The following is a 12,650-nucleotide window of genomic DNA, read 5'->3' as shown; positions in this document are numbered from 1 at the left end:
TCAAAAGGGAGGAGCAAAGCATTTCTCCCTAACTGCAAGCTTTTTAAGCCGTTTCCACAAATATTGTATAAGATACAAAAATTTATTATGTTGGAAAGGGTTGCCTTGAAATGCATAAAGTGACATTTTCTATCAGGAAGGTAATGCAGTGGGAAAATTGATCCATTTCTCCATGTTGGGTTTATTTCCCAGCTTCAGAATAAAATTTGGTAAATAGTTGACAGCTTTACAAAAGAAGGCACAGCGCCCTGCTCTGCCAGCATGACCTGGGACCATGAAACAAAATGACACATCCAAATCCCAGGCTTGGAAGCACCATCTCCCATGCTCACCTCCACTGGCCTTTCAATGACTCCCCATGCCCAGCAGCTCAGCACCAGGGCTCAGTTAATAACTAAGCCCCTGGGAGCCAGAAACCAGGCTTGCTTTTGCACTGGATTTGGGAAAATAGACATGCTCTGGGAAAATCCAGCCACGCCAGCTTCCCGCCTGCCGGCGTGGAGAGCAGTAGGCATGAAAACATGGCACAGGTTTTGGTGAGGCTGAGCCAACGTGAGTGAAAGCCCAGCCTGCTGCCACCTGCACCTTGACTGCTGTTGCCCAATGCAACATGCATGACACAACCCAGCTCTCGGCTCGCAGAGCCAGACTTGAAGGAATAAACATAACTTGTCACATTCCCCATCCAAGTACCAGCATGGGGCCACCCCTTGCAGCGCAAGCTGTGTTTTTCCTTTTCCATGGGACCAGCCCCAGGACATAAACCTGAAGAAGAGACGATGTATGGCAGGAGTCTGCTCACTGCGGTGATGTCACCTCCTCGGGGAACTTGTTCCTCTACAAATCCCAATCCAGACTGGAGCTGAGCTCTCCCCTGATCACCCCGAGGCAATCCGCCCACAGGATCAACAGGAGGTGGAGGGCGGGAAAACATATAAAGCTCCCTGGGAGCAGCTCTTTTTTACTGTCCCAGCTGCACGGATCTGCTCTCAGCATGAAGACTCTTCTGGTTGGGCTCCTACTTGGTCTGGCATACGTGGAATTGGGTAAGACCGCTGCATTCCCGACACTGCAGGGACCCCCTTGGGAAATGCCTGGGAGGGGAGGGGAAAGGCATCAGTGCAGAAAGACCTGGTAATCCCCAGGTAGGGGAAATAACACCTTCATGTATTTAAGAAGGTCAACGGAGAGAGTGAATGGGGAAAGGGGATATGCATTCTTGGTGGGGAGAGCCTTGACACCTGACGGAGAGCAACGCACATCGTTCAGGCACATAGGTGGTCGCCTGTCACCTGACCCTGCTCACACCGTGCCCGGGGACGGGGGGGACCGACACGCTGCTTTATAAGACTAAGGTGTAACTGACAGCCACACGGTACAGGGCAGTACAAGCATGGGCAAGAACCTGAACCGACAGCCTCTGCTTAAGCTGCCAACCTGTCCCCGCAGGGATGGGATGTGGTGTGTTCATCCTGAGCTCCTGCCATCCCTAAAACTTCCTGGCTGCCTGCTGGAAGCGCTGAAAACCAGAGGGCGAGGCTTCAGTGTAGATATGAGTGAGGGTATGAGAAATAACTCCAAGGACTTTGGAAAGGTTCATTAAACCACCAGCTCCAGGGTTTTCACTTATTTCTAGAGACTAGGAGATAGGTGGAGATTGGAAATTCCCCTGGGTCTGTTTGGGTTTGGTCTCTGATGAGTCTGGATCTTGGGCAAGCTGGCAGCACGGTCTGGTCATCGCTGTGTTCTTACTCCATCTATTTGTAACCCACTTGGCCTGGAACAGAGTCATCCTTGGGGTGACACCAACCCAGTGGGTTTTAACCTCCAGCCCATGGGTCCCAGAGATCCTCAGGCTGCTTTTATGAGATTCTGAAAGATCTCTGAGGAAAGGCAGCCCGGGCAGGGGTCGAACATCTCCATCTGGAGGCACGTCTACATGGAGATCATTCAGAGGGTTGCAAGTGGAAGAAGGCTGAAAGGCATACACCTTGCAATTCTTATGCATGGAAGTGTGTTGGGTCTCTTCTTCAGGCTGCATTTTTTTTAATCCCCCTACCCTCATTCCTCCTTCCACCTGTCTCTAAAGCAAACCCAACTGCTGGCTGAAGGTCATGCTTTGGATCAAACCCACCCCAGGGCTGAACCAGGACAGGTGCAGTTACTTCTATACAGCTACTGCAGTTTTTTACATTGCAGTACCTGCTGGTTCGTTGGGTTTTTTTTTTTCATTCTTTCAAGATATTTCACAGGTGGCATATTATGTATTTCTTCTTCTCCTTCTGGGCCTAGTCCTGTCCTGGATTTAATGGGGCTGCTGAGGAACCGACAGAGCAGGTCTCCACCCACAGGTCTCGAAGCGTTTTGTGGAAACAGAGAGGCATGACCACCCTTTGCTTTATAGTTGAGATGGAGGCAGAAATGGCTTTTCTGGGAAGATCCAGTGGGAGGCAGCTGGTCTAGGCACAGCTCTTGCAGCTCAGGAATATGTCTGTGATTCAAAATATACCACTCATTTTCCAGAGGTTTGAAATCAAGGGGTAGAAGGTGCTGTTGGACAGTGATGAACGGTGAATTATTGGCCTCAGATCAGGGCACAGCACTGTCCTCTGTGTTCAGTTCTTCTCTTTTGCTCTGGTCCTTATAGTTTTGGGCTTTCCTCTTCCACTGCAGCCTTCCTACAATACCAGTATCCTCTGAGTGCCCCACCCAGAGTCAGTGAAAGATAAGGGGCTGATGGTTTACTTCCTTAAACTTACTCTTAACTGGAAGTAACTCCCCCAGAGCCCATGGTACTGCCCTGCTCACCCATCAAAACGATGAGGTTTAGAAACCAGCTCAACCCAAAGGTTGCAGATCAGTTCCTCAGATGCTTTAAACTAGCACTGCTCCATCCATACATAAGCCAGTCCTACACACACACACAATCGTCCCTATGCTTGCAAGGTTGACAACGTTGTTTTTTTCTCTCTCACTATAAAACATACAAAACAGCCTCTCATGGGTCATTTGGAAGGGATCTACTGAGGTCCTCAGCTCGGATAAACAGGGATGGCTCCACCACACCTGTTTACAAAGGATATGGCCACAAGAACACCACCACTGCTCACGTTAAAAAGCCCTTCCTACCTCTGCAGAGAGGACAAAGAAAGCTTTTGCATCGTGTAAGCTCTATTGCACAGCTGAATTTTCCAAAGGAGGTGCTAAGAGAAGTAGATGCCCTGAAAATTCTTTCTAGAGTCACATTTTTTAAGCAACTGCCTTCAAAAATGTTTATCCTTATCACAAAGTCCCAGAAGTTTCTAACGGCAGATGCTGCAGAACTGTAACAAGAAAACATTGTCCCTCTGCAATTTTACCAGTAGATGGCAGCGGACACATTTGGGTGGTTCTTCAGCTGCCGTGCTGGTGGAAGGCAGGTAGGCTAGAAAGTATCAAACCAGGCTGGTTTCTGTCATCAAGCCACAGCAGCATGACTCCAAAAAATATGTACAGTTGGTATCTGCCGGCTGTGGACAGACAGGTCTCGTACCGAGACTTTTGAGCAACTGCTGTGATCAATGCTTGCATATGTAAAGGTATCCCTGTGTCAGCAGGCAGCCAGCAAGAGCTTAGTAGCATCATCTCTTTTAAAATCAGCAGTAGCCCTTGATGAAAGTGTTTTTTAGGCCACATTCAGCCCTTAGGATCTCTGGTACAGCTCTGACATTTAAATTCTGCTCTAAGTTACTAAGGTCTGCAGAAATCCCTCTAAACAAGCACGAAGGAGCTGTCACTGTGGGTGGAGGGACGGGGGAAGTGCCAGTCTTTCGGTGCTGGTGAATGTTACTCTCAACAGAAGGAGCTATTTTGCTCTCTGTTACAGCATCTCTTACGGAGGATGCAAAGATCCTATCAAACCTGCTCAGGCAATAGGTCTCTCTAGATCCCTGCTTTTTTGGGGGGCTGCTGAGCCCCCAAGGTAGTGATCATGCTCAGTTCCCACAACACCATCCTTGTCCTTTGGTGCTGGGGTTTGGTCTTTCCCCCTTGACATATCCAGGCTTTGCCACTTTCTCCAGCTGTGTTTAATTTCTGTGCTCACTGTGTCTTGGACAAGGGGGGGATGAAGCACTGACTGTCACATAGTCCCCACCACAGCGCAGAGAAGCTGCAGACTTGCTGTCTGTCTTTGCTGCTGCGACCACCTCAGACCCATTCTGTTCCCCTCTGCAGCCCAGTCCTTACGATGTTACACGTGCAAGGAACCAACGGACATTGCTAAGTGCAGAACAGCCACCCTGTGCCCCCCAAAAGCCAACGTGTGCACAACAACGCTGCACTCCGTAGACTCAGGTAAGTTTCTTTGCTTGCTGTGAGTGCTCGAGAGGAGAGATGCATCCTTCGTGGGCCAAATTACCTCATGAACTTAGAATCATAGAATCATAGAATCACAGAATCACACAATGGTTTGGGTTGGAAAGGACCTTTGAAGGTCATCTAGTCCAACCCCCCTGCCATGGGCAGGGACATCTTCCGCTAGATCAGGTTGCTCAGAGCCCCGTCCAACCTGACCTGGAATGTTTCCAGGGATGGGACATCCACCACCTCTCTGGGCAACCTGGGCCAGTGTTTCACCACCCTCATCTTAAAAAACTTCTTCCTTAGATCTAATTTGAATCTACCCTCTTTTAGTTTGAAACCATTACCCCTTGTCCTATCGCTGCAGGCCCTATTAAAAAGTCTGTCCCCGTCTTTCTTAGAAGCCCCCTTTAAGTATTGAAATGCTGCAAGAAGGTCTTCCCGGAACTTTCTCTTCTCCAGGCTGAACAACCCCAACTCTCTCAGCCTGTCCTTATAGGAGAGGTGTTCCAGCCCCCTGATCATCTTTTTGATCCTCCTTTGGACCTGCTCCACCTGGTCCATGTCTTTCCTGTACTGAGGACTCCAGAGCGGAGTAGAGGAGCAGAATTACCTCCCTCGACCTGCTGGCCACACTTCCCTCGCCCCCTCCTAGTCCCAGCTTGGATTATCCTTCACTTTTAAAGTTTTAAACACTTTACTTTTAATTCCCCTCCATTGCACAAAGTCAGTGTTTCTTGATGCCAGCTGTCACCTTCCTTTACCATTTCTTTCTCTGTCTTATTCTTCTCCCTCTCTCCAACCTGCCTGTTTCAGGTTACCCATTTTTTGGCAACATCACTGTGACCAGAAGCTGTGAGGAGGAATGCCTCTCCTATAACGGGATAGGGACGACCAGGCCCAAGTCATGCTGCTACACTGACCTCTGCACCGATGACACCAGGAGTGTCAGTGGGGTGGGAAGCAACTCTGCAGCGCTGGGTCTGATAACCATGGTTGTTGGCACGCTCCTCCAGTGCACTCTGTAATGCCATAAGTGCCCATGCTCCAGCCAAAACATCCCCACTCCTCTCTCTCTGCCAAGCTGCCTCGTGAACCCTTAGATGCCTTGGGAATAACCTTCTTCGCTGATGTGTGGCTTCACCCATCTTCAATGCTGTGAATTGAAGTGGATTCAAGCCAAGAGTTTGGGCACCTGGACCTAAAACCCTCAAATTTCCAGTTTCCAGCTGCTAAGCAGATGTTCCTCACCTTCAGCTGCTTCTGGCCTCCAGGACCCACCTTTCCCCCTACAGCTTTCCTCTGTGGGGAGCAGTAGTGGGTGAAGCGCTGCAGCTCTGCGCGGAAGGAGGGCCTGGGCAGTGGCATCAAGGCTGGTGCTCTGGGGTCACCCTCAGCAAGAGCAGGGGCTGTATGCACACTGGACGTGGACAATGCTTTTTTCCCAGGTCTCCTCAAGCTCCCACGCAACCTGTGTCTCTGGGCCTCTATTATATTCCTGTGCACAACCCCAAAAAAATCCTGCAACCCTCCACCAGGAGCTCGGTTTATTTTCTTTCCATTTTTGGTGCCGTCTCTTGAGTCAGAGCAGCAGATGGATGTTGGTCCCCTCTCACTACCTGCTCAGCAGAGTGTGGTTTGCAATTGCAGAGCACTGGCACTTAGCTCTGTCTAGAATAAGCTATGGAATGAATTCAGAAGGGCTCAGCCTTCATGCATTGAGATGGAACGTATTTCTGGAAAACTCAAAACATGTCCTGGACTAACAGGCTGGGGCGGGTTAGACCTGCAAAAGAAAATTTGTGAGTTTGGCTAGCCAAAACCTCCGTCATCAGCCCTTTGCCTGAGCTTGGGTTGCAATCAGAGATCCTGGATTTCCCTTCCCAGATGTTTTACAGACCGTTTCAAGCAACTTCTTCTGTTACCCTGCCCTCCCCTGTCCCTTCACAGCAGGGACCGCAGGAAAAGAAAAGTAATGATTATCCCAGACCCTCAACTCTGGGAAAAGTAAACGGCTCCACTCACGCCGGTTAACAACACTACTGGGTCCCAGCTGGGGATTTGCTCCATTCTCCCTTGGAGCAGCTCTAAGATTGATTTTGATGCCCTGTCTGCTGTAAAACCAGACGGAGTGGAAGCGGATATAGATGAGCCAGGTGTGCCCAGCTCGCAGCCCTCTCTGGTCGGGGAGAGCTGGGGAACTTGCCATTTGCTCTGTTCCTACTGCCAGGGCTGGTCCAGGGGACAACCTGCAAGAGCAAGGGCAGAGTGGAGCATGGGTACATCCCGTGCACCATCCTTGTGCGTTCATGCCATCCCTGCCGCCTCCTCTGTGGCAAAGTCCATTTTTACTTTGTTTTCATAAGACAGCAGCCAGGAAACTAAAGGAATAAGCAGGGAGACTTTTTTTTTTTTCATTGCACAGAGGTAATTGTTTCTCAAGGTCTGTCTCAGTACCATTTGCAAGAAAACTTTGACAAGGCATTGCATTCCTTGGCAGAGGGCCTCATGCAAGCCTGGGGCTTGGGAGGCTGATGAGCCCTTTTTTTTCTGGAGGTGAAATGCTTCTTGCTTCACTAAAACAGCCACAGCTTCCCCGAGACACCCTTCCAATGCTGACGTCTACGGGGGGGGAAATGCCATTGAGAGGATAATGATTGGGAGCTACTCAAATACTGATATAACACCCACCTTTGCAGACACAGAGCACCAGCTTCTGCTTCTACTCGTCTATTCTGTTTCCCTGCTTCAAAAACAGTCTGATGTGTCAGGCCAGAAGCAAACCACCATCACTGCCATCCTTAGTTCATATCGCTTTTTCCATCCTGGGTTCAAGCTCTGGAGTAAGTCACTGTCCCCAGTGGCCTTTCCACGCTGGCTGCAGGGTCCCGTGCTGTGCTAACGTGGGCTGAACTTTCCTCCATCTATTGCACGTACAAATGGGGCAGGGTCTGGATACAGAGGGACTGGGAGGGTGAGGGTTCCCTTCTGGGTGAGAATCTAGCAAATAAAGTTGGATCCTCCAGTTTTCAGTCTGCAGCATCTTTCTTGGGCGCTCAGCCTTCACCCAGGAAGGGAGCGTGGGGCAGCACGGGCTGCAAGGAGGGCATGTCTCTGGCTGGTTTTCTGCAGCTCCCCAACTGCCCTGTGCCAGAGAGGAGAAAAGCTACAGAAGGGGACAAGCAAGGGAATGCAAAAATACTCCTTAGAAGAGCTAGGTTTAAGGCTATCCCCATTGGAAGAGGAGGGGGAGAAGGGTCAAGTACTGTCCAGCGGTTACAGGAGGCTCATCTGGGGCATGCACAGAGAGAACTGGGGGTTTTCTCAGTGCAGCTTCTCTTGCAGCAGGCAACGAGAAAGCGGCTGAGCTCAGCACAGCAAGGCAAGCAGGCGGCTGGGAGCAACCATTCGGGGTCCGCTCCGTGCTGCAAAGATGCTGCGGGTGGGGACTACTGCCCTCCTTGTGTCACTGGTGCTGGCTGTGAGCATCCTGTATCACACTGCGCTGCAGGTCTCCTGTCACCTGGGACTTGCCTGTTAATGTGGCTCCATCACCAGAGCAGCGAGCTTCTACTGTAGCCAAAAGAGAGTCAAAGGCAGGGTTTAGCTTCAAAGCACTTGTAATATGTTCCTAGATTAGGCAAGGTAAAAAACCCTTCACACAGAGCGTCAGGAGTACAAAATGTCCTTTTGCATTAATATTCATCTGTTCACACCGTGTTAGCCGTAAGCCACGGGTTGAATAGTCGTCACTGGGAGCCCTTGCAAAGTTCGGTTTGCTGCTGCTTTGGTTATTGCTTTTATTTATTCTTGCTATTTGGTCCCTAGGAGTTAAACCCAGCAAGCACCACTGCCCCAGCAAATGCAGGACACTGCCAGGGGATTCAAAGGAGTAGGCAGACTTTTGCATCACTGGGTCGAGTGGACATACGGAGGGAGAAGTTTAAATATAGGCTGAATAAAATAGAACAGAGAGAGAGAGATGTGTGTCCAAAGGGCCATAAAAAGATTTGCAGCCTCTCAGCCCTGCACGATGAGGCTTCGCAGCAGGCGGCATCCAGCACTGCTGTTGCTATGTTGGAGGGGTTTACCTGCCCCTCTGGGGGTTTGTTCTTCCCAGCGGTCATTCTGTGCATGTCCAGAGACCTTAATTCCAGAATTGAAGGCACTCCTCGGTGCCTTATGCTTTATCTGGCCAAGAAGTTGCCTTTTCCATCACCTTCTAGCCCTTCGGCAAATGTGGGGCAGCCCTACAGATGTGCAGCCCTGATCTGCATCACCTGCTTTCAGTTGCAAATCTCCAAATGCTTTCATCCATCTAGAAATTGAGGAGTAAAGCACGACAGAGACTGAACTTCCAGGGAGGTGTTCGCAGTCCCACATTGGTGAGGATATTCAAACTGGTATACCCTGTTAAGTCCCACCTCCAGCCAACCATCAGGGCAATACATCTGCCTTGCGTGGCCTTTCCTCGTGGGCTCCACGATTCTTGAAGGTGGAGTGGATATTTCAAAGGATAGTTCCTCTTCTGGAAACACAGTGCACAACCAGCCTTGGCTTGGGCTGCATCAGGATCCAGGTTCAATCCTGCTGCTTTGACTTGGGCAAGATTCCCACAAAGGCATCATTGGTGCTGTGGGAGAGCAAAGCTGCAAACAACGTGATTAATACTTAAAGGACCGGGGTTTCCAGTAGGGATCATTTGCAGTTGCTTTCCACCAGTTGCAGCAGGACACTGGTCACATCATGCATAGCCCTGAGTGGTGGTAATTATCATGGCGTGTCCTGGTTGCAGGCTGGCTCAAGCTGCAAGGTGGGAAAAACCAGGAGCTGTTTTGCTGCTTTATTTCTTTTAATTATATATATTTGGTCGTCTTTGGGAGGGAGAGGGTGAAAAAAAACCCATACAGCCCTCCTGGAAGGTGCATTAATCCATGTAGGCATGAAAGAAAAGAGAGGACACTAGGGCAGAAATTACTGCAAAACTCTAAGAGAAGAAAAAAGAAGGGGATATTTTTGTGGTCCCGACATTTAATGTAAAACAGAGCTCTGATGTAATCAAATACAGAAAGAACTTGTAGTTCTTGCTAAAAATACCTATCTAGAATATAAATACACATTATCATGTAGCTGCAAGGCTTATGGAGATATCTGCTACAGTCTTATATTTACAGATAGGGATTTAAATGTTTAATACTGCACATTCAAAAGAAAGTCAGTTCATCTGAAGTAGTTATTAATTATAGAATGCGCTTGGCAGGACTGAAGTGCAGCAGGAGTGCTATCATTTTCAATATCACTCCCAAATTATTTCTCATCTAAAACCTATCATGTGCACTTTTTTTTTTCTTCTTAAAATAGATCTGGTTTTCCATATTAGGCAGTTGTCCTGGTTTCGGATGGGATAGAGTTAATTTTCTTCCTAGTAGCTGGTACAGTGCTGCGTTTCGGATTTAGCATGAGAATAACACATTAGCATGTGTGATAACGCATTGATGTTCTAGCTGTTGCTAAGCAGTGTTTATACTAAGTCAAGGACTTTTCAGCTTCCCGTGCTCTGCCAGCAAAGAGGTGCACAAGAAGCTGGGAGGGGGCACGGCCAGGACAGCTGACCCAAACTGGCCAAAGGGATATTCCATACCATACGGCGTCATGCTCAGTACAGAAACTGGGGGTAGTTGGCTGGGGGGGCAGAGATCATTTTTTCATGACAATTTTTTTGTTGTTGTTGTTATTTTATTTCAATTACACTGTTCTTTTCTCAACCCACAAGTTTTCTTGCTTTTGCCCTTCTGATTCTCTCCCCCATCCCACCAGGGGCGGGGAGGGTGAGCGAGCTGCTGCGTGGTGCTTGGTTGCCAGCTGGGGTTAAACCACGACAGCAGTGTATGGCTTGGAACGGCTGTCTCTGACATGCCAGCACATCCTCCCTTAGATGCTTTCATCGCTCTCCTGCACAACTCTCACATCCCTAACTCCAGGGGAACATAAATCTGAAGCCTTTTTATCCAGTACAGCTCCAGGTCTGAGAACAAGACAAATCCCTTAAAAATGAAGTGAAAGGGAACTTTTGGGTTTCTGAAGCGGATATGTTGAGGGGGCAAGAAGCCAAGCACAGCATCACGTTTGGTATCTCAATTTAGCAAAGTCATTTAGGACCACTTGAACTCGAGAGGGATGCTCAGAGTATTGTAAAAGGATGGGGCAGATGGCCTGGGTGTGCATTAACTGCCTTCCCGACATGCCTTCATCCCCATTCCCTGGGCCTCCAGTCTGCAGTTTGCCATGAGGTTTTAAAAAACACAAGGTGTGTCAATTAATCATTCTGTGCCCTATCTGAGGCTGGTCTGGATCCTGATCCCCTTCCCCAGTCAGCCCCTATTGCACAGATGGGGATTGTCAAGTAGCTCCAGGCACGGTCCTGCAACACATCCTTAGTGCTGACTGAGCTTTAAGTTTCTGAATACACTTGATAAATGTGGGTAAGGACATTGTGCCTTGAGGTGAACCAATTTTGCACTAGTCCTTCATGGGCATGTTGCTGAAATCCATGCCAATCCACAATGTTAACGGCAACCAAAAGCCATAGCAGATGAAATCCATGGGTCGGAGTCCCAAAATTCTAACCCAGTCATCTGAACAAAAACACTACGTGCTCCCTTTGGCCAGCAGGTCTCTGAATACAAGGCATGAATATATTTTTCATGTCTTCAGGCCACTCCTTCCCATTGCAAGGGCAATTTGATGTGCCCTCAGTCACATCAACGATGGCACACCAGCACTGAAGCATTGTCCGACTCTTATTTTAGTACGCAGCCTTGCCTTGGACTCACCAGTGTTTTGAGCAGTAGAGCTCAATCCTGCCTTGTTGTCAGCTGTGGTTGGGACTGACATGAACATCCCTTCATCTCCTTGCAAAAGAAATTGCTTTTGCCTAATAATCTGGGAATGAGATACAAAAGACTGCCTGGAAAAGGAGATGGAGTGATGTCAAGGTGCTCATGTTGGTGCATTTGCTTCTGTAGTACCTTTGGACCTGCGAGGAGCAGGGCGAGGAGCACCCCGATGCTTGGGAGAAGTTTTGCACCTTCTTTGAGCACTGCTGCTATGCACGCACCTTTGCTGCTCGGCTGGTTCCTCAGACGAGGCACAAACGCAGGCTGAGGCACAACGTTTTTCCACTTGCCTATGTGAAATCCCGGGGGCGGGTGGCACTTTGCCAGTCGAAACTCTCCTCCAGGCAGTGGCAGGATTTCAGAGGGTGGCTGTGAGGCCACAGTGGTGGGAGATGCTTGCAGAGGGATGTGCCACCACTCCCAGCAAGGAGCACCAACCCGCAGTGGGCAGTGGGCTTCAGGTTCCCAGTGGCACCAGGACGTGCTCACCATGAGCTGATGCGAGTGGCAGAACAGCAAAGCCTCATTAACAATGTGCTTTGATGTAGCTCTTCATCATGGATCCTCTGAAGCCTTAAAAAGGGCTGGTCTGTCTTCAGTCCCAGTGAAGGCTTCAGTAGAGTCTCTTCCATCTGAATATTTGTTTTCCTGAAACCCACAGGGACTTCACAAACTTGCCGTGCAATGAATTCAAACCAGCAGCTGTATGTTGTCACCTGCACACGCACAAATCCACGATCAGATGAGCCATGTCCTTATAAAGCTGGGCTAAAAACATGCCAGAATTTGTTTTTAATCTTTCCTGGCTGCTGCCCATCTCCTGGCTCTGGGGAGAGAGGACACAGGGGAAGAGGTGTTTTTAGTGTGAAGACAACTGTCGCTGTGTTTGGGGATGACATCCAAAACTGAAAGAGAAACAAACACCCAGGAGATAGTGACAGACTCTGATGCACCTACAGCAGAGGAGGAAAGCCATCCTGGTGAGGAGGGGAGAGTTAATAGCAAGACATCTGACTTCCACCCCAGAAAAGAAGGGATTTTAAACAAACCACTATAGGCCACCAGCCATGGCCAGCTTGGGAAAGGGATCTAGTTTATCTTTGCCTTTGGGAATGCAACTAGGAGGTTTTTTTTTTTTACCTGCTGATGTCCTGAAATCACGATAGGGTTTTCTGCAAGCTCACTTTTGCTGTGCCAGCTCTGTGCAAAGATCTCACAGGCCAGTTGGGGTTCCTCATGCGTAGGAAGCAAGTCTAGGTGTCTCAAGGGGCTTTTACTGCTAACCCCAAGGAGCACATCTAAAGGGTCTCCTAAGCTCGTAAGACTCAACCCATACCCTTACTTCTTCTTACCACTCTTTTAAAGAAAAAAATTAGTCTGAAGTATATGCATGTTTGTGGCTCTGCTGGCAGG

At 49.1% G+C, this 12,650-nt stretch overlaps 1 protein-coding gene across 1 annotated transcript; it reads left to right on the top strand.

Annotated features, from left to right (window-relative positions):
• The first annotated feature begins 982 nt into the window (after nt 1-982).
• LOC143157311 (secreted Ly-6/uPAR-related protein 1-like) lies at nt 983-7,366 on the top strand. Its single transcript, XM_076332132.1, has 3 exons — nt 983-1,046; nt 4,216-4,335; nt 5,158-7,366. Exons 1-3 carry the CDS (start codon nt 995-997, stop codon nt 5,367-5,369), a joined length of 384 nt encoding a protein of 127 aa, XP_076188247.1. The 5' UTR covers nt 983-994; the 3' UTR covers nt 5,370-7,366.
• The last annotated feature ends 5,284 nt before the right edge of the window (nt 7,367-12,650 follow it).

The sequence above is a fragment of the Aptenodytes patagonicus genome, chromosome 2 (assembly GCF_965638725.1).
Source record: "Aptenodytes patagonicus chromosome 2, bAptPat1.pri.cur, whole genome shotgun sequence".
Lineage (NCBI taxonomy): Eukaryota > Metazoa > Chordata > Aves > Sphenisciformes > Spheniscidae > Aptenodytes > Aptenodytes patagonicus.
Note: the sequence above shows the minus strand (reverse complement) of the source record. Positions and strands in the feature narration are given on the sequence as shown.